We start from the raw sequence: 22,642 nt of genomic DNA, 5'->3' as shown, positions 1-22,642 counted from the left end.
GTAAAAGATATTTCCATATTCTAGTGTCTGGAGCAGAGTGTAAATAATAAAGTACAGAGAAAAATAGAATTCTGACAAAATATACATATTACAATCTCACACTGAAAAATAAACAAATTAAAATATACAGTATATACATGAGTTAAATATTACTAAGGGGCAAAAGATCAAGAAATGTAATTTATTTCTTTTTTTCTGCCACCCATCTCTGTCTTTCCATCTCGTAAAATGCAGACTCTTTAAACTCAGGCCTTTTGCGTTTTTGCTGTCCTTTCTCCTCCACCTGTTTCTTTGTGTCCTCAAGTTCTCTCTTAAATAACTCTGGGGTTTGTTAGTAAGCATCATCACTGTAAGCATTAAAAGCCTTTGTGGAACAGTAGAAGTACCTGACAGAGCCTTGCTGATTAAGAAAAGTGGACAGAGGAACCATCTTTGGCTGTCCACAAGCAAGACAAGTCTTCTTCTGCTCAGGTTGCTGCTGCCGCTCCATAATACAATTGTCTCAATGGTCTCATGAGTTAGGAGTGTGGTCAGAGCAGGTGCTGGTGGGTTTACATCTGCAGGCTTCATTGTTACCACTGGCACACTGGTTGTTTTACTACCCGCTTTCAAGACGTTTCTCTGGAGTTGTTTAATGAAGAACTGGTGTTCAGCAGTTTGGCCAGGTGCTTGACATACAGTGAAACGTGCAGTTTTGTGGTCGAATGGAGCATGCTGTCTGGATCAGTAGAGGAATCTGTGGACCATTGCTGCATACTCCTGAGGATGTCCTTCTTCCCATGGTGTTTATTAAGCAAGTTGTCAATGGGCTCTGCGTTTGTGCTCCAGTACAAACACCCTGCCACTAGTCTTCACAGGTCCAGTACGGGTCGCAGGCGAGGCCAGCATAGGCAGAGGTGGCGTATATGTATTTTCTACACAGAGGGGAATAAATGAATTAATTTCTGCATTCTGAAAATTCTGATAGAGGCTCCACATGGGAACCATGATATGAAAACAGTGAGGGCACAGGCAGTGTACCAGTGGTGTCTGCAACAAGTTGAATATTTAGTTTAATGTGCAAGAAAACAGAGTTTCTGCAGGTTTTATGAAGGTTAAGTTAAGACATTTTTAAGACCAAGTAAAGCAAATTTGAGGAACAAATGAGAAAAAACATAAATATCTTTTGTAGAATGTAAATGTCTGGAGAGAAACATAATGAGTTGTATTAACTTCAGAGTTTGAAAATACAATTTCCAACAGATATTCATAATTTTTTTAATTCATTTTTACAAAAACGCACTGAAACACTCTGCTCCAGACACTAGAATATGGAAATATATTTTACTGTAGCTTCAGATCATGCTGCAAAAAAGTGATGTTCTTCCTCAGTATTTTTGTCTTGTTTTCCAGGGCAAATACAAATACCTAAAGATTCTTAAATAAAATACATTTACTGGAGATACAAAATAACATAAAATACAAAGTCTTGTTTGAAGTGATTTTGTGATTAAAACAAGAACTAATATCTGCCATTTGGCAAAAAAGTAACCTTAATTTAAAGGGAAGTTTTAATAGCTCATAGACTGATATTTGTTATTGTTTTAAGAATAAACTCTTTTAATTTCATTACATTTTTCAAGACTTCATGAATATTTGCATCTGAAATAAACATATCTTGATTGAAAGATGTTTGATATTTGTATTGGAAAACAAGACAAAATACAGAGGAAGAGATTCATTCACTTTTTGCTTTGCATCCAACATTTTATGAATTTAAGGCTTTCTGCTCTGATTTAAAACTTTCTTAAGGCATTAATTTGTGTAAGGGTAAATTAAGACATTTTAAGACTTAAAAACCTGCAGAAACCCTGTGTGTATGATGTAGTTGACGTGTCAAATATTTACCTGTATCTGACTGAGGATCTGCATGGTACCAGGAAAACATGACAGCAGTGTAGAAACAGTGGTCTCTACAAGAACATCACAATAGAAATATTACAAAAAGCAATAATTCTGCACACATACACACACGTCTGGTTTGCTATCCTTGTGGGGACTCTCCATAGGCGTAATGCTTTTTCTACTGTACAGACTGTATGTTCTATTGTCCTACAACAACCCTGCACTTAAACCTACCCCTTACAGGAGACTACAGGCATTTTTAGATTTTCAAAAAACTTCATTCTGTGTGATTTATTAGCTTGTTTACCCGTGGAGACCTCAATTTAGGTCCCCACCGTGACACGAGTCCCCATGAGTCTGTTTGTATTCAGGTTTAAGTCCCCACCTGAATAGAAAAACAAGTACACACTACAATACTGTAGTACTCCTGCTGTTCTTGGCAGACTGATATTCATTTACAATTTCATGGCTGTACTGTAAATATAATGGCCAATACAGTAACAACAATGGTAAATTTACTTTTGTGACTCTACTGCTAAAATGCCATGGCTAAATTATGGTTACTATAGTAAAACCATGGTCAGTAAACGTTTTTGAACTGTGGAATACATGTAATATCATTACAAAAATGAGAATAATGGTTACGCCCATTCATAATTTAGCTTGTAATCAACAGATGACGTGTTAATGATGACAAACAATACACAGAACCGTAAATTACAGCCATGTTCATTCATAATTTGGCGTGCAAATAATCAACCTACGATAAACTATAGTAAACAAAACCCGACAGTGTAAAGTTTGGAAACGAACAAAGTTTACTAACGTGGTTTCAGCATTAACGGTAACAAAACGTATACTGATGTCACATAAAATATCTTTCCTTTGACAGATGCTTGAGAATGCGTTGAAATAAACAACCGAGGCAGACCGCCGCTGTTTTCTTCTCCTGCGAATTCAAACTTCCCGCGGGTGCCGAAACACGGAAGAGCGCCACGAGAGCGCTAGCGGCCGAAAGTATATTGCATCCGTAGTGGTTTAGCACTACCATTGAGAATGAATGGGAAACGGTTTAGGGCCGTTTAGCTAAAGAATCGCGGGGGAAGCTAAGCAGGGCTGCAGGGTGATATGGCTGTAATGTGTGGAACTGCAAAACAATACAAAGCAATACAAAAAATGAAATCCAGATTTCCTTTGGGGGAGGGACACAACAAATAGCTGTGGTTCCTTATCACAATCAATCATGATGACAAGTGGCAAAACAAATCTCTGTTTAGGTGGCTAGAGAAATAATAACAAATTAGAGAGGACAGACATAAGAAATTATTATTTTTTTTAATTTATAATTGATAAAAATAAAGATGCTGTAATTCATTTTGATTAACTAGATTAACAAACAAAAACACAAAAAAACATCACAAGAAGCAACATATTTGTTACATTTGGCTACATTTGAAGAGTTCAGATGCAAAAGCCTCTAAGTGCCATCTGAAATTTTCTTCTAAAATGAGCACTTTTAATCACTCTCCTATATTTATGTTCAGTTATTTCACTTTAATTGCATAGAAAATGACCTATACATTGCCATTAGAGTAAAATTACTGAACCTAAACATAGGAGCCTGATAAAAATGCTTATTTTAGATTAAAATTTCAGACAGCACTTAGAGGCTTTAGCATCTGAACTCTTCATTTGTTCTTCTATGTACCTCAGTGTTGCCTGGTCTACCTGTAAAGACCTTTTATTGAGGGCCTGCAGTTCTTTGATCAGGCACTATCTGATTGTCAGCATACCAGCTGATGTCTTTTCTTGGGCCCAGCCAGAAGAATTTATTGATGCCATTTTGATTTTTAATGTTTTTAAAAGAAGTCTCTTCTGCTCACCAAGGCTTCGTTTATGTGATCAAAAATACAGCAAAAAACAGTAATATTGTGAAACATGTTTACAATTTAAAATAACTGTTTTCTATTTGAATACATTTTAAAATGCAATTTATTTCTGTTGGCAAATCTGAATTTTCAGCATCTTTACTCCAGTCTTCAGTGTCACATGATCCTTCAGAAATCATTCTAATATACTGATTTGGTGCTCAAGAAACATTTATTATTATTATTATTATTATTATCAATGTTAAAAACAGTTTTGTACACTTTTCTCCAGGATTATTTGCTGAATATAAAGTTCAAAAGACCAGCATTTATCTGAAATAGAAAGCTTTTGTAACATTATCACTACCATTCAAAAGTTTTAGGGTCAGTAAGAATTTCTTTCTTTCTTTTTCTTTTTTCTTTTTTCTTTTTGGAAAGAAATGAATACTTTTATTCAGCAATGATGCATTAAAGTGATCAAAAGTGACAGTATGTACATTTATAATGTTGCAAAAGCTTTCTATTTCAGATAAATGCTTTTCTTTTGAACTTTCTATTCATCAAATAATCCTGAAAAAAAAAAATTGTACACAACTGTTTTCAACATTGATATCACCAAATCAGCATATTAGAATGATTTCTGAAGGATCATGTAACACTGAAGACTGTAGTAATGATGCTGAAAATTCAGGTTTGCCAACACAGAAATATTGCATTTTAAAATGTATTCAAACAGAAAACAGTTATTTTTAAACTCTAAAAATATTTCACAATATTATTGTTTTTGCTGTATTTTTGATCAAATAAATGAAGTCTTGGTGAGCAGAAGAGACTTATTTTAAAAACATTAAAATTCTTGCTGATCTAAAACTTTTGAGCGGTAGTGTACATATATACAATTGTATTCATGTACATTACCACTCAAAAGTTTTATGGAGGTAGATTAATTTGCAGTATACAATAAATACTATTTATTCTATTAGAATTTCCACCTTGTTAGTTTCACATGCCACCCTGTTAGGTTTATAGAGGAGTGAGAGTTGACACTTACCTCCATTTGTACAGTCGAATTCCAGCGGAAAAAAATAAACAATATCACTTCCTGAAAGTGATCTCAGTGGAATTGTAGTCTATTTTGGAAGGCGAGGGAGTACATACTAACAGGGTGGAAGATGACTTTAGGGACACGGTAAATGAAGAAAATAGTAAAAAAAAATTAAATAGTTTCACATGATGATTTATATGTATGATTAGATGAGGTTTAGCCTTGTCCATAACATAATTTAAAAATATTTTGAGTTTTTATCATTTCATGGTTTATATTTCTAGTGGAAGTTGATTACTTTGCACTGAGGACATGATAAAACTGAACACATGTATCAATAAAAAGGTGTGTAAAAAACAAAATAATATTTTTAATGTCTATTATCTCTGTTTAAGTAATAAAGTAGACCTAATATGTATAATTTAAGCAATTTCTTATAAATATGTGACTATTTTAGAGAAAATATGAGTAAGTAAATCATAGACAGAAAAGTCACTGTATAACAGGAGTGACCCATATATATATATATATATATATATAAACTGGTTTCTCTTGACAAATGTCTCTCTTTTATAAGTCATTGACAGACACAAGAGGTTTCAGTCTTGAGCAGTGAGTGACAAATGTCTTTCTCAGGTTATGATCAGTGATCACCATGCCTTTTTTTACTGTTTCAACTCCAATAAGATATTTTTTATCCTTTCCCCCAAAACCATTATTTTTGATAAATGAATATAAAAAATAATAGGTTTACAAAATGATACAAAATACAAACAAAGCAAAGTAACAACATGGGCGCAGTCGAGATGAATCCAGTCAGTTCCTGCCTGTCCCCCTCTGGTGACGTCACCGCGGCTGCAGCTGTTCGGTTCGTCTGAACGTAGTTTCACAGACAAGTCGTGTTTTTCGACGGAACGACTTCGATGTAACTACGTATGCGACGGATTTTTGTCAATTTGAAAGCATATACGGTTCATCTTCGGTCAGATGTGGACCGTCGTGTAACGGAAGACGGTTGTTAGCTAGCTATCACGGCTAAGCGTTTGCTGATGAGCTAGATTTGGGTATCGGTTTTCGTATCGGACAACCTTGGGTATGTCAAAACAACTCAGCCGGTCAGCTTTGTCGAAATTAAACATAGATGTTTAAACTTAAGCAAAATTGGTAACTAATACTGTTGCATGATGTTATTTAGACTGTATTTAAAAATGTTTTCGCTTTGTCGTAGTTTCGCATTGACGGTGAAAACGGAAGACGCTGTTTGTCTTAACTATGATGTTTTGTATTCAACTTAATATTGCATCTGTTGTTTTAAAACTTTAGTTGTATATTACACGTTTAATATTACGAATGAAATGTGTTATGATGTTTGTTTCGAATTACTCTTCTGTATGTGAAACTCAAGGCCTTGTCGGCCCTCAAACACGCGTTCATGTAACGTTAGGCCAGGAATGTGGTGTCGTCGACTTCTTCTTAATTTGCTTAATTTTTTCATAATTAAATCAAGGACGATGCTTTATTTCAGCACGATATGTGGAACAATCAAAACATTGCAATGTGAAACAAATCAAACATCGCATTTTGAGTGTTCATTTGATTATTTGTCCCAGGAACACGACCGACAGGACAAAGTATCCTGGTATTAAAACGCATTCCGAAGTTTTATATCGATTTCTTGTAGTGTGGCGTGTGATAATTTCGATATGAACACATTTGATCAGGTTGGACAGCCGCATGCTTTAATAGTATTTGTTAAAAGGATTTTTAAAGCATATTTTCTAAACTAAAAAAGACAATTTTAATAAAACAACATTCAAAATGGCCCTGGGATAGAGTGTAGCGTGTAGTTTTTGATCATTATTTAAGATTGGCATGAGTGACACGTGCTAGGAAGGATGGCTTGGCTTTCTTTTTTTATTTCCTAGGTTTGTTATGCAAAGAATAATGCCGGAACTAGTTGGCATTGCACTGCAGTCTTACTTTTACTTTCGGATCTTAGACGTTTCAAAGTATTTCTTTGTTGTTTTGCTGTTTATGTCAGTCCTATTCTGTCATTATTGTGGAAGAGTAACATTTCATGTCTTTTTTTTATTTCACTTAAGATAGGTTTAAAAGCTGAAAAATGGTTAGACAACACTCAGGATCTCCTCGTTCCAAACACAGGTACTACAGTGCTGTAGATATAATATTTAATTCTAATGTATCTGCATAGTTGATCGGTGGCTCAAAATTTACATTTGTTTTTAATACAGGCCATTCTCGGACAACTACAGCAGCATGAATCATGAAGTGCGATTTGGCCCCCCTTCAAGAAGCCAGAGAGGTTTTAGAGGACCTCCTGGAAAAGCCCCACCAAGTTGGAGAGATAAAAACAGCAGTGGACCCCAGCCATACCCCAAGAGGCCCTCGCTCATGGGTGAGCGCAGAGAGCGGCCACATGGACCGTGGATGCAGCACCAGGATAACTTCCATCCGTATCCCAGCTCACAGGATTCACAGCGGGGCCGCAGGAGGCCTTCTCCGCCTCGCTCAAGCCGCCCTCCCCCAGTCCAGCACAGGCAGTCACCACATGGCCCTATACATGGACCGCCTAGCCACAGAGCACCACTTTTCCACGAAAACCACCCTAGCCACACATCTCCATCTCGCCATTTCCATGGCCCTCCGTCAGACAGGCGGATTCCTTCCCCACACAGTTCCTTCAGGGGTCCACAGCGACGCCCAAGCCCTCAGGAGCATGATAGGAGCTGGTGCCCCACTCCTCGGGGGAGGCCCTTTGGCAGACCAGCACTTGGCAGGCACCACTGGAATGGTCCAGGAGGTTACCCTCACCACCCCGGTGGGGATTCGAGGCTTTCCGGCCCACCCCAAAGAAAACACAGAGAGTTTCATGGAAGGAATTCATATCCAGAGAGGTACAAGAATGAAGCTGTGCAGGCTGGGTAAAGTAAAAATACAGTTGTGTGTTAGAATGCAAAATCCAGTACACTGCAGGGTGGTGAGAGTAAATCCCAGCTTCCTTCAGCTTTCTGTCAGTGTAACGTACCGCAGGATCTAATGATAAAGCCCATAAAGTGAAACTGGAGAAAATGTAAAACCATTTGAGGCTATTTCCCCTTAAAGTTATACTGGCACAGAAGTGATATGGCATTCAGCAGCCTGGGGCTGGATCTAAATTGATAGAAGTTAAGAGCTTCCACAAGAGCTTTCTCAAGCAGCACAAACTGGCATTATAACCAACATGTTTGTATTGTTTGTAATGGATATGTAGGTGGTCTGCAGAGAGAGATCAGCGTGCACCGCATGGAGTGCTTGGAAGGGAGTCCCGGCGCCCCGGCATGGAATGGGCACATGGAGGAGGGGGAAGTCCACATACTCGACCCCCTTACAGATCGCAGGCACGAAGACCAGGCCCACCCCCATCTGGATCATCGCTCAGACCGTATCCTCCTTTTCGACCTCAGGAAAGGCCCTTTGGACGGCCAATGAAGAGGAAGAGTCAAGAATTCAGACGGCCACCGTCATCAAGCGGTTTGGAACATGGGCCACCAAAGCACTTCCGCAGGGAATTGTCAGTGAGACCTCTTCCTCTCAGGGGCTTCCGAGGTCGTGGTTTGTCCCTTCAAGATAAGAGTCGACTGATAAAGGCACGAAGGTTTAGAGCGGAGTCAGTGGCCCGGTTCAAACTGCCTCCACCGAGGCCAAGAATCTCAGAGAGAGACCAGAAGCCCAAGCCTCAGACTGCACCAAAGAATGCCAAAGATTCCCCAGGAGTCCCACCACGCAAGTTATCACTCAAAAAGATGCCATCATCCAGAGAGTCATCCCCCAACACAGACTCCAAGACTGCAGAGCCTGAGAGGGACTCCGAAACAAAGGTGGAATCCCGTCGCTCTGTGAGCGCGCACAGGTATGGTATCACCCCTCACACTGTGGCAATGGGCGCGTGATGTTTAGAAGGTCAAGCTTCCTGTTTTTCAATGGCACAACTTTCATCAAAGGGGTGTCACCTTGTCAGATGAGATGGATGAGGAGAGAAAAAAGAAAATCATGCCTGTTTTCCTCCTCATTAGTGACAACAGTGTGATGTTAATCCTGTCCTTGTCAAGAGAATGTGATAAAAGATAAGTCTGAGCACGTGGTCTTTCAAAAGTTTCACAGTCGCAGTCCTTTTCGTTCCAAAAGTCAAATGCCATTTGTCCCACAATGATGCATCCAGATCAACTTTGACCCAGAAGAGATGTTTAAAATGTCTTCCAGGGAGGGAAATGCTTTTTAAGCCTTAATTTTACGTGTTTGCAGAAGGATGCTCTACCTCATGCAACTAACTGCTGTAACAATGAGTGAAATTCAGTCTGTCACTGCTACGGCGTACGGACATAGTCTTGGAAAATGGAAATGTGAGCGGATTTCATAGAGAATGGACAAGAATTCCATTTCTACAGTTATGACATTTAGACCCTGTCATTTGATATTGTTCCCTTTGAAGAACTTGATTGGTTGGTTGGATGGATGAAGAAACCACTACTCTGGAGCTGTACTCTGTTTCCATTGAAAACAGGTTTGTTTGCAAGAAGAGAGAGAATTACCATTCCTTGATAGAATAATGTAAGATTTGGTCTGCATCAGATCAGATGACCATGGTCAAAAGAATGAAGCTCCATGTCCAATAACCACAGGAATGCCTTGAAAGTGCACCCAACAAGAGGCCTCATCGTGTGAGAACTGTTGTGAGAAAGAAGACACATGCACTTTCTTCTGTGACAGATCAGAGACGTCAACAAAATGGACATTCTTTTGTCACATCCCTCCTTTGTAACTACAGTCCTTTGTCATCACATGGGTGGCATTTATGAAAGATTTAGGCTCTTAAATGCCTTTTATCCTTGGCATTGCAGCATTGACGACAAGCAGGGATCATGTTATCTTACAACCAAACCATTGGCTGAAATGGCAGGAAGTTGGAGTTGTGCTGAAGATAAGACCTGATCCAGTTGTGCCTAATGAAATGTTTGCCAAAATGTCAAGCATTAATTTATAGTTGGCTTCAATAGAAGTTCTGCAACTGAAGAACTGTCCAAGCAATTTTAGTTCTAAATACCTAGAAGTTATGTGAAGATGGATAAGATAACTGAGTTTGAAGGTTCTGCAATTTACTCAAGGAGAACTGGCCGAAGATTTCTAGAGAAAACGGTGTCGTATTGGGAAGATCCTCTCCGTGAAACTTTACCTCGACGCCATCGTGGAATCCAGAGCTGCAAACCAATGTTTATACCATGAAATGCATGTTCCAGCATGAAGCGTTTGCAGTCTCCCAACACATCTAATCCAGTATGAAAGGATAGGTCGAGAGGAATGTGTCTGGCTTGTCAAGTCTGGATAAAAAGGAAGTGCTCCCATGCCCGTCTGTTCACTTTTTGGAGCGTAAAATGATTCCTACACGGCGTTCTTCAGTCCACTCGTTCAGTCTGCCAATATCGGTTATTCACATTAGTGAAAGGAAGGCTGCTAAAGGCCAAGGTGAATCAGGGAAAATTAATCTACCAATTCAAACTGAAGCAAGGCGATGATGGGCTTGCTTTGCTGTAAGTACCCATGTAGTAATCCATCATTGGTCCTTCTGCATTTGCAACAATACAATTGGGTTCTTGAGGACTGTGAATGTTTGAGTAATTTAGTTTGAAGTGCAACATTTCTCTCCTCAGTTCACGAGGCAGAAGCTTATTCCACTTTGAAATCGGATAACATTTGTGCATGCCTTCTGCTTTTTCTGATGCTTGATGTTTAGAATTTATTCCTTAAGTGCCCAGGTGATGTGGATGGCTTGTTCAAATGCCTCGTTGACTTTCTTTTCAGCTCTTCACCAATAGACCGACGACTTTCACGTGATCTTGTTGTGGTTTCCCATTGGGAGGCAGGGCACAAACCCAGCACTAGCCCTAAGAACAATACACCCTGGAGGAATAAGGCACCCAAGAGCAAATCTGGTAAAAGTCTGAATGATTGCAGATAACTTATTCTGTAGCAGCATGCTAGTATCATGTAACGTTCTTAACTTTTTTTTGTTCTTAATGTTCTTGATCTTCCAGAGGAATCAGATTCTCATGGAAATTTAACACTGAATGAACGCTTCACCAAGCTACAAAGTCCTATTAGCTCTTCACAGGAACAGAAAGAAAGACGGTAAGTGAGGAACTGTATTCCTGTTCTGTTACAGTTGCTAAATCTTAACAATTTAGCTAAATGCAACCCTTTACAATTTTTGTAGGTCTTCTGGAAGTCCAGAAAAAATCCTGAGGAAGCCTGGATCATTTCAGGTAAAGTCTTAAAATGTTGATGTATTTTACTCATCAAGGGTGCTTTAGAAGTAAAAGCATGTCTTGTGTTATATCACATTATTCAATGTGTTAGTCATCTTTGTTAGAGTGATTTGTAGTGAAACACATTTCTCTGTACATAGAGGCCTAATTTCCAGCCAACTGTTGGAGTGAAGAGGGGATCAGCCCCTGATGGAGTTGCTAGGAAACCACTGATGGTAAGCGATGCTTGTTGGTATACCGTTTTTGAAACGAATAGTATTATTATTCATTCCCAACACTGAATAATAACTTGTACACGATTATTATCATTTACCTGTCTAGTGTTTGTAGTAGGCTTTATTTGGTTTGTTGTATTTCCATGCACATTTAAAAATAAAAATTGTCCTTTAAGGGCACTTTAATTCCAAGACCACCCTTCAATCAGAAGCCTGTCTTCAAGAAGAGTCAAAGTATCATGTCAAAGTACAAGAACCTGCAGACGCTGCGGCATAAAGTGCCTCATCAGCGTCAAGCCACTAGCTATCGCCGGTGGTAACCCAAAATGGTGAGTCCAGTTTCATGCACCTGAATGATAAATCTTTTATTTATTTTTTTTGTACTGTTTAATATTCAGTCACTTAACTATCATCCATTAATATTACTTTTTTGTAGATTGCATATGCTGAATCAAGTCGTCCACTGTAGAGCCTCTCTGTGGAGCTCCTTGACCCCCTCACCTTCTCTTATCTCCTGTTGTACAACAGTTTGAACTAATCTCTGTAAAAAAAAAACACACGCAAATATCACCAAAGTATTATTTTTCATCTATAGTAGATTTTTAATTTATTTTTCTTTTTTTTTTTTCTTTGGTGTGCTTTAGAGATAAAGTCTCGAATTCTGTGCATTCGTCTTTTTAGAGTTTCAAAAACGGAGATTAGAGTCACATTTTTGTATATACCTTTAACCTGTACAAAAGCTCTCTGTTTGCCAGAATTTTGTGAAAAATATGATTTTTAGCTTTTGGTTAGAACTCTTTTTCAACATGTTTATGTTTATACATCAGTGTCTGAATAGTTGCTTTTTTGAAAGTGACTGTTAAAAGACTTGCATCATGTGAAATGATACTTGTAGAATGCTGTATGATGAGTAGCTTTCATTTGATGAAACGAACTGAGTTTGTTTGGTTGAGCTCCATGTGTTGATAAATGGTTTCCCTGAAAAGTTTTGTTTGTGTAGCTCATAGAACACATTTACATTCTTTGTAATCAGACACTTTGAATAAAACTGGAATTGTCAGATGTCTTCGGATGTGTGAAATCAAATACTATACTGCTTATTGTCATGTTTGCACATTTGACTCAACACGGTTGCTTGCACTTTGAATGTACCTAAATTTCGCATACATTGATTCTGAGAGAGTAGACTACTGAATGCTCAGTCAGTCACAAAACCTATCAAAAATTCTGACTCATTTGTAACCTTACTTTTGATTTTAGCAGTGGTATCTCAGCAGTTCAATGCTGAATTCTTTCCAAACTATGTATTTCTGTCATCCAGCAGTCCGATATTGAATTTACTGCAGCAATGTTAAAACTTAATGTTTTTTGGCTAATACATAGGTGCCCAATCCAGTTCCTAGAGAACTACTTTCCTGTTGAGTTCAGTGCCAACCCTGCTTCAACATGCCCATATGTAATAACCAAGTGTTTTAAAGATTTTATTTATCTAGTGAAGGTGTTTGATTAGGGGTGGAGCTGAACTTTGCAGGAAGGTAGATCTCAAGGAACAAGTTTGGGCACCCCTGCCTTTGGTCAAAGATGGATATTTTTAAAGCTAATAACTTACTGGTGGCCTGAACATCTCGACACATTGTAATCACACATTAGTTGAGGCTTTCATGATGCCACATATGCTGAGTAAGACCTTGATATCCTAAAATTCTGGTGTTTAAAAGAGTGGGAACCCTGTCAAATTTTATTTGTATAGTGCTTTTCGTAATACACACTATTACGAAGCATCTTTACAGATAACATTGTTTATAACATTGTTTATAATACCTTAATGCCTAGCAGTTTGGAGCTGGTGATAAAAAAAACAATCAAGCAGTTGAGAGTTGCGTCACTTTATATGAGTTTACTGTATGTGGATAAATTTATAGCAATTGCAAGTTGGAGTTATTCTTTAATTCTTTATGCTACTTTGGAACATGTATTGTGAAAAAAGCAACATAAACTGAATTATGAGCAGCATACACAACATCCAGACTATTGAAAAACAGTTATAATGTTTTAGTACATAACACAAAAATCAGAAAATTTGCAGCAGGTTGAATATTACTACAGCGCAGCTGACCATTAAGAAACAACAACAATGATTAAGTCTCTTAATATGGTAATGGATGCAATTATTACTTCCAGTTGCTTAATGAAGTTTAGCTAATTATCACCACAGTTACGATCTTAACTAACTGGTTGTAGGGCTTCCAGGACAGTTGAAACCGAAAGCATCTTCTGTCTTTGTCCGATCCTTATGCCTCGGCCTCTTTCAGGACATCATCTTTCTGTCGGAAGTAGTCTCTGAACCAGTCAATATGTTCTTTTTTCTGTCGGACCGTGAGGTGGTGATTCTTTGCGAGGCCTGTGATTACAAGCTCCATGAAGTGCCTGACTGGACCCTGCCGGGGGAATGATTCAAGGTGCTTCTCCAGGAACACATGCTCATGGAAGGGCACACTCGCCTCCTCCTCCAGGCCTGAAAAAGTTGCACGATGTGCACAAAGACAAGTTTAAGATGAGGTACAGGATTAAAAACTTGAAGCTAGATGCAACCTATTCTTGCAGAGGAACTCACCAGCCTCATTGTTGATTGGATATTGCCAAAGTTTGCCCTCTTTGGTCCACTGGATCATCTCCTCAAAGCCATTCCGAGGCATTTGAATTGTTGCCTGGACAATTTGATTAGCTAGATCAATGTCCCAAAGAGTAGGGCCTGAAATTCAGAGCAGGGAACAGGACAGGGTAAGTAAATACACTCAGTTTCACACGGACATGCTCAAATGTGTCAGTTGAAAGGTGTTTATACCATAAAACAGAGCTTCTCCTTACCCAGATCTGACAGTGTGTCTTGCTCCATGCCTGCAGTAAAGATGTTCAACCTCTTACCGGTGAAGGGACTCTTCCTTTAAAACAAAACAATGCTCAAGTTTAGTGGAAAAATGTATTGTATTTAAAAAGAACATTTCAGTGAAGTTTTTTTACCTTCTGCGGACTGCATCAAGTTCACCGGTAATGCCTCTGTCTTCAGTATATCCCTTTCCGTCATCGTCAAAACGAATCTGACTGCTCGGTCTGGTTTTTGATCTGCCGTTTGGCCTCCTTCCGACTTTCATATCTGCAATTATGTGTCTGAAAGTTTTGAGATGATATCACGTAATTGTTCCAACAAATGTACTGTTACACTTTATTTCCACCACAAAATCAAGCATTTTTATGCAATCAAAAACACAATGTAATGGAAGTAGCAACAGATTTTTTTCTTCCTTATTGTGATGTACACCTAAATGAAACAGACTATTGAAAAAAAATGTTGGTCACAGACTTGGTCTTATCCATCGGTTGTTGACTGAATGGTGGCAGATATGAAAGCGAGCCGTAGTCGATTGTATGAAAGGTTTAAGCAGACTAAATTATTGGAGAAGTCCAGCACACATCAACAGAAGATTAAACTATGATGTTCTGATTAGAATTTTTTTACAAGCTCAAATTATTATTTTTAAATGTTACACATAGATGTATCATTTACAGTAAGTTTAATAAGAAGCATTTAGGAGACAGACTTCAGTTTCATGCGACTTTGATACTGAATTGAGCCCTACCCTATGTTCTGTCCGTCTGCTCTCCTCTGGGGGTCAGGTACGGCTTCATGTTTCCTCAGCTGCTTAAGAAGCTCTGACTCGGCCTGATGTCTGTCTGGCAGTGTGGATGCAGCGGCAGAGACTGCAGCAACCAGCGCTGGATTCAACGTCCCACTAAAGTACAGAAAAATATCACTTCAGAGTGGATGCATTGTTTGCTAGTCAGAAATTAAAAACATAAAACCTATTAAATCCTACATTGTATTATATAATCTTAATTCATTAATCTGAGTCTTGTGTATACATACGTGGAATCGCTGTTATCGTATGCATTTTAGTGCCAGCGTTACCAATTTGTGAATGAATTACGCTTGTACGTATGTATAACTCACTGCTGTTGTGAACCTTCAGCTGTTGCATGCTGGAACATGCTGTGTGCGCTTTCCATTGGCTCTTGGTCAGGCCTCTCACTCATTCGTGGAGTCTTTGAGGGTCTTTTTTTGCGTACGGTTGTGACCTCCACCTTCATTGCCCCAAGTAGCTCCAAAAGACTCTCCTTGCCACCTCTTGACTTTTCAATCTGCTTGCTGTCCTCGGGTTTAACCACTGGTTCGGTCTCTAACTGTGACGTTGATGTCGCATTTGAAATTTCGGTGCACTCATTAATTTCGGTGCTCTTCTGCCCATCAGCATTAACCTCTGCTTTCGCCTCATTCTCTTCTGGTCTCTTTTCTTTGTCTTCTGACAGGGATGTGGAGCTCTCTTTATTTTCACTAAAAGAGATGCTACTGGTTCCTAATGGCCTTGCTGTACATGCGGCCCTGAAATAAAGATTTTAGATCGAATGAGTCTTCATAATCAAATATATAATTAATACATGGGCTGGAATGTATATTTACATTTACATTTAGCAGACACTTTTATCCAAAGCGACTTATAAATGAGGACAATAGAAGCAATCTAAATCAACAAAAGAGCAATGATATGCAAGTGCTATGACAAGTCTCGGTTTTTTGTTATTTATATATAAATAAAAATAAATCGAAATGAAATAGAGAAAGCTAGTGTTAGAGGCCTTTTTTTCAAGAAATCAAGCAGTTAGAAAACGAATAGAGTGCAAGAAATAGAGGGTCGAGTGTTTTTTTTTTATTATTTAAAAAAGATAAATAGATGGAAGAGATGTGTTTTAGACGTTTCTTGAAGATGGCTAAGGACTTAACGATTTAAATATTTAATATACATTGCAAATGGAAAATTTTGCAGGTTAATCAAGTACTACTTTATTCTGATATCTGAGATATTTCAATTTCAGATTGAGACTTTATCTGACACAAACATAATTCAGTCAGATCAGAGCTGTCATTTGTCAGTGTTTTACATATGTAACTTACCAGAAAACAGGAGCAAAACTCTCCCTCTCTTTACACTTTGTGGAAGGTAATCGTGTATTCTGCGTATGAATTAATCCATTTCGAACCTGATAAATATTTATTAACAATCTTCTATACATGATTGCCCCTCTCAGAAGACCTCAATGTCGTCCATGCACGTTTCCCGGTGCAGCTGAATCAACTGTCCGGCAGGCGCCTGCCTGAGACGTATAAAAGTTCCGGCCGCATTTTTGCATCGACTAAAAGAGAACTTACGTCTTATTTGTCACTTATTACGAGTGTTTGAACATTCAGTGATTTTATCTGTTTTAATCGGTCTGTATCACATACATTGCTTTAGGATAATTAAATAGGATTGCAACGGGAACAAGGAACCGTTCATAAACTGGTCCAGGGGAGGGGTCCGCAGTCAACCTCCATCCCTGCTAGTGATGGGAAGTCCGAGTCATTTATGCGAATTGGTTCGTTTAAAAATGATTCATTGAATCTTTTACGCCACGACGTGGCCTTGCTTTGACATCTCTGCGTGGCATTTTACCCGCGTTTCAGTTATGCTTTTTTATTGTTTTATCAGTAAGGCTGTTCACTATAATTGAATGTGAGCGTTTATTAAAACCAGCGTTTATTTTGCACCATATTTCAGCTCAGTCATCGATGAATTCGTAACCGTATACTACTAGCATACTACTGTTACTATGTTTGCCATAGAAACACATGATAAAAGTAGCAAGAATACTGTGCTAGTGTACTATATTCACGGTTCATTGAGTTCATCGGAGTCGGTTTATTGAGTCGAGAACTGCTTGGGCTGATTCAGTTAGGTTCGTGACCGAAACTTGTTCAAACGATTCATTTAAAGGATTCGACTCCTTCGAACGATTCGTTCACGAACCAGACATCGCTACATCCCTTCTTACACGCGGACCCTTTTCGAGGGGTCATGACTCATCTGATCGCAAATGTATCAATTCAGGTAGGAGCCAGCCTGAATCAATCCATCTCGCTACATATTTTCGTTGTAAGCGCTTTCGCGAAAAAAAGGTAGGCATGCTTGGTGAATGTTTATTGTGAAATTTACGTTCTCACAGTTTTACTTTTAAGATATTCAATCTCGCTGGTGTTTAGTTCAGGTGATGCAAGAACACGTCTGTCTGGAGCCAGCAGTTTTTGGTCTTACTTTATTTTGCGTCACATTAAAGACAGCCACAAAAAAAAATTTGTATCAGAAAGGCGTTTCTACTGAAAATAATCGCTGTGGTTGAAGAACATGGCTTTATGTGACTTTTTCAAACCCTCATTGTGGCTTGTGACTTTCTCCAGGCGGCACCCTGAACTTTGTTACTACATGAAACTTGAGATTCAGCTCCATGCTGCCTGCTTATGTAACTTTACGCATTTATGTTCAACGTTTTATTTATACTTCATAAGTACTGTACTAATTCAACAACAAATTCTGAGTGTTAAGTACCTACCTACTTTGTTTTGGTACGTTTTACGGTTTACTTTCTAAAATACTAAGTAAACTTACCATGATGAACTCATTTTTATTCTCTCTGTCTCATTTTTTGCACAGATCTTTGATTTAGGATTTCTTGGAGCGCTTGGCACCTTTCATCATGGCACCACATCCTGTGGTTCAGGCAATAATAGACCTCTCTGCTGGTGCTATAGGTAACTTCACCTTACTTCAGGGTCATTCTGGGGGACATTTTTCTGGGCCCTATGATGATAGAGTGGGATTCACTTTATTTCAGCTTCATCTGCATTGTAAATCCTTTCTTTTGTCAGTTCTTATCTGACCTTTGAGCGGTGTGTTTTTGCTTACCCCTGTGGTTTCATAGTCTGGACCCATTGTCTCAGCAGTCTCTACACCACACACACACACACACGCGCACGCGCGCTGACTTGTTCTGTCTGGCTTAGATCATGCTGATAGATGGGTGAGGATGTTTGTAGTGTGTGATACTGTTTGTGGTTTAGTCGTGTCAGTAATCATTGCTTTATAACCCTTAAACAAATCTGTACTGTAACTTTATTTTATTCTGTCATTTCAGACCATGGTATCTTAAGTTATTATACCAAAACACATGCCAATTAAAGTTTGAAAAACCAGAACGAGTGATCCACAGACAAATTTATGTATATAATGATGATTGAAGGCTAATGATGTCATTCCTACAGTCCATTTGTTTCATTAACAAGAGAAAAAGTTAATCTCTCTTTCTGTTCTCCCGCTTCTTTTTCTTCTTTAGGGGGCACAGCTTGTGTATTTAGCGGTCAACCTTTGGACACGGCTAAGGTGAAAATGCAGACATTCCCCACTTTGTACAGAGGCTTTGTGCACTGCTTTGTGTCTACATACAGACAGGTGGGCTTTCGAGGGCTGTATCAAGGTACCACTCCGGCCCTCATGGCCAACATCGCAGAGAATTCGGTGCTCTTCATGTGCTACGGCTTTTGCCAAGAGGTGATTCGCTTCATCTCTGGTCAGGAGAAAGAGGCTGTGCTCAGGCAAGTTCTGTTTGTATTATGAACAGTACATTTACATTTATGCATTTTGGCAGATGGTTTTATCCAAAGCGACTTATATCGTGTTAAAGGTATACAATTTATCCGTTCACACATTCCCTGGAAATAAAAGCCATGACCTTGGAGTTGCTAGCGCCATGCTCTACTGTTTGAATAGTATCTAATAATTAGTTGCTAAAATAGCAATTATTTATTGGAAACTCTTAAAATAAATGCATGATGGAAGAGTTTTGCTTCTAAAGTAGTCTTTATTAATTTATTGAATTGAAAAGTGATGCAGAGGAGGTAGTAGATAAGGTTTTTGTTTTGTTTTGTTTTTTTAAAATAATTGATTCATTCTCTGCAGATAAAGTTGTTCTGTTGGGATGTTTTTAAAATGGATTAGGATATTACCGTATTGACCCGAATATAAGACGATGTTTTTTTTCTTGGAAATAGATCTGAAAAAACGCGGTCGTCTTATATTCGGGGTCTAGACTTTGACACGTCAGTAATACACCCACAACAATAGGTGGCGCCAAACACGCATAAAACGAGCGTGCCATGAAATATGTAATGTATGTGTGTTATAAAGATCGCGAGAGAAAAAAGAAAAAGAAAAGCTTACAGCGGCAGGAGTCGTGACTGTCATGTTAGCCTGATGGGAACAAACTTCCTCTGTAAGTGATTTTAAAACACAAGACAGTACCCAGATTTGAAGACTACAATAAGATTTCACTTCTACTGTTAATAAAATGTTGGTAGGCTACTATGAGATGGATAGCCTAAATGTTATATAATTCAAATGGTCTACCTGTTAGTTTTATGGTATATCAAAAAGTGTATATTTTTCAGTGTCATTGCTGGTACATTTGACCAGTATTTACCATACTTTCAAAACAAAAATTAAACTAGGAAAAATATGCAATTTGAAAATAATTTAAGAAAAAATGTTTTACAGAGAGAGAAAAAACAAAAACAAAAAAAAACAAGATTTGGTTTTCAAAAAGCCTTTTTCCAAAAGGTAGATCTGGAAAAAGGGGGGTCATCTTATATTCGGGACAATACGGTATTTAAGAGTCGATAAGAGTTGTTTTTAGAGTTTTAAAAGAAGTTTCTGATCACAGAGACTGCATTTATTTGATTGAGAAATATTGTGAAATTTTTTTTAATATTTTTTAAATATTTTTTTAAATGTGATTTATTCCCGTAATGGCGCAACTGAATTTTTAGAAACCATTACTCCAGTCTTCAGTGTCACATGATCCTTCTGAAGTCATTCTAATATGCTGGTTTGGTGATGAAGAAACATTTCTATTATTATCAATGTTGAAAACAGTTAATATTTTTGTGGAAACTTTGATGGAAACGTCTATTCTTTGCTAAATAGAAACTTTAAAAAAAATAGCATTTTTTTAATAGACATTATTTTGTAACCTTATAAATCTTTTTGATCACCTTTGATAACTTTAATGTGTCTTTGCTGATTAATCTATATTAATCTGTATCCTTATGTTAATTTCTTTCAAAAAAAAAAAAATCTTACTGACCCTAAACTTTTTAATATTAATGTATATACATATTATCACAATTTCAGTAATTTGTTTAAATGAACTCTTATTTTCCATGTGTGTGATTGTTTATTTCTGTTCAGTGACATGCAGAAAGCGTGTGCAGGCTCCGTGGCCTCTGTTTTCTCCTCTCTGGTCTTATGTCCCACTGAGCTGGTGAAGTGCCGACTGCAGGCCATGCATGAGATGACCACTTCCGGCAAGATCGCCCACAGTCAGAAGTAAAGATTGAGCCGTCCTTTCTGTGGATACTGTGCACATATTTTTATTTACTTTTAAGAGCTAGTATTGCTCCTGATATCTGATATTTACCTCCTTTCTCATTATGTATGTCTATGTTTTTCAGCACAGTTTGGTCGGTCATGAAGTCCATTATGCGTAATGATGGTCCTGCGGGGTTCTTCCAGGGTTTAACCACCACAATTGCCCGTGAGGTGCCTGGATATTTCTGTTTCTTTGGAGCATACGAGCTCTGTCGCTCTCTCTTTGCTGAGTACATGCACTGTGGCAAGGATGACATAGGTATGGAAACAGTTATAGTTTCTACATGTTATCTGATTAAACCGTATTGACGACATAATGACTAACAGCATACTTTATCTCATTTATTGATTGGTCTGCTATTTTTTTTGGTGTGTTATTATTGAAATGGCATACCTGAGTCAGTCATTAAGAGGACAAGGACAAACATTAAAATCAGTCAGTAATGTATGAACTCTTTGTTTTAAATATAGCCGGTCATTCTGTTTACTCGGTTGATAGCGACAGAGATAGTATGAAGAGAGAGAGACATATCTCATGTAGGCTTTAGAAGTCCCTTCTTTCAGGTAAAAAGTCATGATTTTACCCATCAAAAGTTTGTGGTTAAGAAAGACTTATTTAGTACTTTTATTCTGTGACGATGCATTAAATTGATCAAATGTGACCGTAAAGGCTTTTATATTGTTACAGAGAAAGTATTTCAAATAAATGCTCTACTTTTTCTGTTTGTCAAATGTTCATCAGCTTTGCCATCACTGGAATAAATAAAATTGTAAAATATATTAAAATAGAAAACGCTATAATAATTGTTAACAGTTTTTCACAATATTACAGTTTGCTAAATTTGATCTAATAAAAGCAGCCTTGGTCAGCATAAGAGACTTTTTCAAAAAGATTTCAAAAGCATTAAAAATCTTACTGCCCTCAAACTTTTAAACGGTAGTGTAGGTTCTGTATGTGTTTTAGTTCTTCTAGTAGTACTCCGGTTTGTTGTGTTTGCTTTTCTTTGCTCATGTTTGTAACGTGCTTGCTGTATATTCTCATACGTGTGATGTTTATGTTAATTAATGTCAGCTTTAATGGGTTGGTGTGTCTGTGTTTTGTAGGTGTAGCCCCTATTGTGTTCAGTGGAGGTTTTGGGGGAGCCTGTCTCTGGCTTGTGGTTTATCCCATGGACTGTGTTAAATCCAGAATACAGGTCATGTCGATGACAGGCAAGCAGTCAGGCTTCTTCAAGACCTTCATGCATATCTTCAGAATGGAAGGTATGAGAAAGATCTGTTTTTCTATGCCAAATTGTATTATGTATAAAAATTTTAAATGAACATTACATGAAAACCCTATTTGGCTTGTTTTTGTCTCATTTTCAGGTGTAAGGGCTCTATATTCCGGTCTGACTCCCACAATGATCCGTACATTTCCAGCCAACGGTGCTCTGTTCTTGGGTTATGAAGCCAGCCGCAAAATCATGATGGCACAGTTTGACAGCTGACCCTATAACAGTACACTTTTTTTTCTTTTTTTGGTTGGATTTTTTAGTATTTTTAAATGAGCTAGCTCTAATTCACCATGGCCAGTCTACAGTATTTCAGTCAACATGCCATGGTTTGCACACACTAACGCACATTATTATAATGATGCTTTGCTTTGTTTTATTTATTTGATAACAGTTTACAGTAAGGTTATACTTGTTTAGGTAATGCATCAGGTATTATGAACTATCATTGAACAATAATTCTTAAAGCATTGTTTTTTCATTAATTCATTTGTTCATAATAAATTAATGTAAATGCATACAACAACAAAAAAGTAAAATTTTAGTAGCGTATGTAAACATTTACAGCATAATGTTAACAAATTGAATTTTACTGTAAAGTGTTCCCTTTATTTTTTATTATTGTTAGGGTGTTTTTATGTGGCTAAACCTGGGTCCGAGGGTCTAAAAACTTATCTGTTGTGCTA

General features: G+C 37.9%; 3 protein-coding genes and 1 long non-coding RNA gene across 14 annotated transcripts; 2 read left to right on the top strand and 2 right to left on the bottom strand.

Moving 5' to 3' along the window:
- Positions 1–207: 207 nt before the first annotated feature.
- On the bottom strand, positions 208–2,801 carry LOC131541269 (uncharacterized). The gene is made up of 3 exons (XR_009271449.1): positions 2,711–2,801; positions 1,888–1,952; positions 208–914 (listed from the first exon to the last, which is right to left on the bottom strand). It is a non-coding gene; the product is annotated as an uncharacterized LOC131541269 (long non-coding RNA).
- Positions 2,802–5,624: 2,823 nt separating this feature from the next.
- Positions 5,625–12,392, top strand: si:ch211-114c12.2 (uncharacterized protein LOC336578 homolog). Of its 3 annotated transcripts, none has more exons than XM_058776872.1 (10): positions 5,625–5,890; positions 6,904–6,960; positions 7,050–7,712; positions 8,069–8,707; positions 10,654–10,784; positions 10,887–10,980; positions 11,066–11,114; positions 11,258–11,332; positions 11,509–11,661; positions 11,769–12,392. In XM_058776872.1, the coding sequence occupies exons 2-9, from the start codon at positions 6,920–6,922 to the stop codon at positions 11,650–11,652; spliced, it is 1,836 nt and encodes a 611-aa protein (XP_058632855.1). In that variant the 5' UTR covers positions 5,625–5,890; positions 6,904–6,919; the 3' UTR covers positions 11,653–11,661; positions 11,769–12,392. The 3 variants fall into 3 exon arrangements, with proteins under 3 accessions (XP_058632855.1, XP_058632853.1, XP_058632854.1); XM_058776870.1 differs by having other exon boundaries at positions 6,900–6,960; XM_058776871.1 differs by lacking the exon at positions 5,625–5,890 and having other exon boundaries at positions 5,900–6,960.
- Positions 11,939–16,598, bottom strand: mrps31 (mitochondrial ribosomal protein S31). The gene is made up of 7 exons (XM_058776874.1): positions 16,341–16,598; positions 15,342–15,770; positions 14,971–15,123; positions 14,354–14,500; positions 14,201–14,274; positions 13,947–14,084; positions 11,939–13,847 (listed from the first exon to the last, which is right to left on the bottom strand). Exons 1-7 carry the CDS (start codon positions 16,457–16,459, stop codon positions 13,624–13,626), a joined length of 1,284 nt encoding a protein of 427 aa, XP_058632857.1. The 5' UTR covers positions 16,460–16,598; the 3' UTR covers positions 11,939–13,623.
- On the top strand, positions 13,864–22,188 carry slc25a15b (solute carrier family 25 member 15b). Of its 9 annotated transcripts, none has more exons than XM_058776902.1 (7): positions 13,864–13,891; positions 17,914–18,011; positions 18,593–18,851; positions 20,503–20,640; positions 20,766–20,941; positions 21,787–21,945; positions 22,051–22,188. In XM_058776902.1, the coding sequence occupies exons 2-7, from the start codon at positions 17,957–17,959 to the stop codon at positions 22,170–22,172; spliced, it is 909 nt and encodes a 302-aa protein (XP_058632885.1). In that variant the 5' UTR covers positions 13,864–13,891; positions 17,914–17,956; the 3' UTR covers positions 22,173–22,188. The 9 variants fall into 9 exon arrangements, with proteins under 9 accessions (XP_058632885.1, XP_058632880.1, XP_058632884.1 ...); XM_058776897.1 differs by lacking the exon at positions 13,864–13,891 and adding an exon at positions 16,635–16,801 and having other exon boundaries at positions 17,927–18,011; XM_058776901.1 differs by lacking the exon at positions 13,864–13,891 and adding an exon at positions 16,782–16,801.
- The last annotated feature ends 454 nt before the right edge of the window (positions 22,189–22,642 follow it).

This window comes from Onychostoma macrolepis, chromosome 05, assembly GCF_012432095.1.
Source record: "Onychostoma macrolepis isolate SWU-2019 chromosome 05, ASM1243209v1, whole genome shotgun sequence".
NCBI classification, from domain to species: Eukaryota; Metazoa; Chordata; class Actinopteri; order Cypriniformes; family Cyprinidae; genus Onychostoma; species Onychostoma macrolepis.
This window is presented reverse-complemented; position numbering and strand designations above follow the sequence as displayed.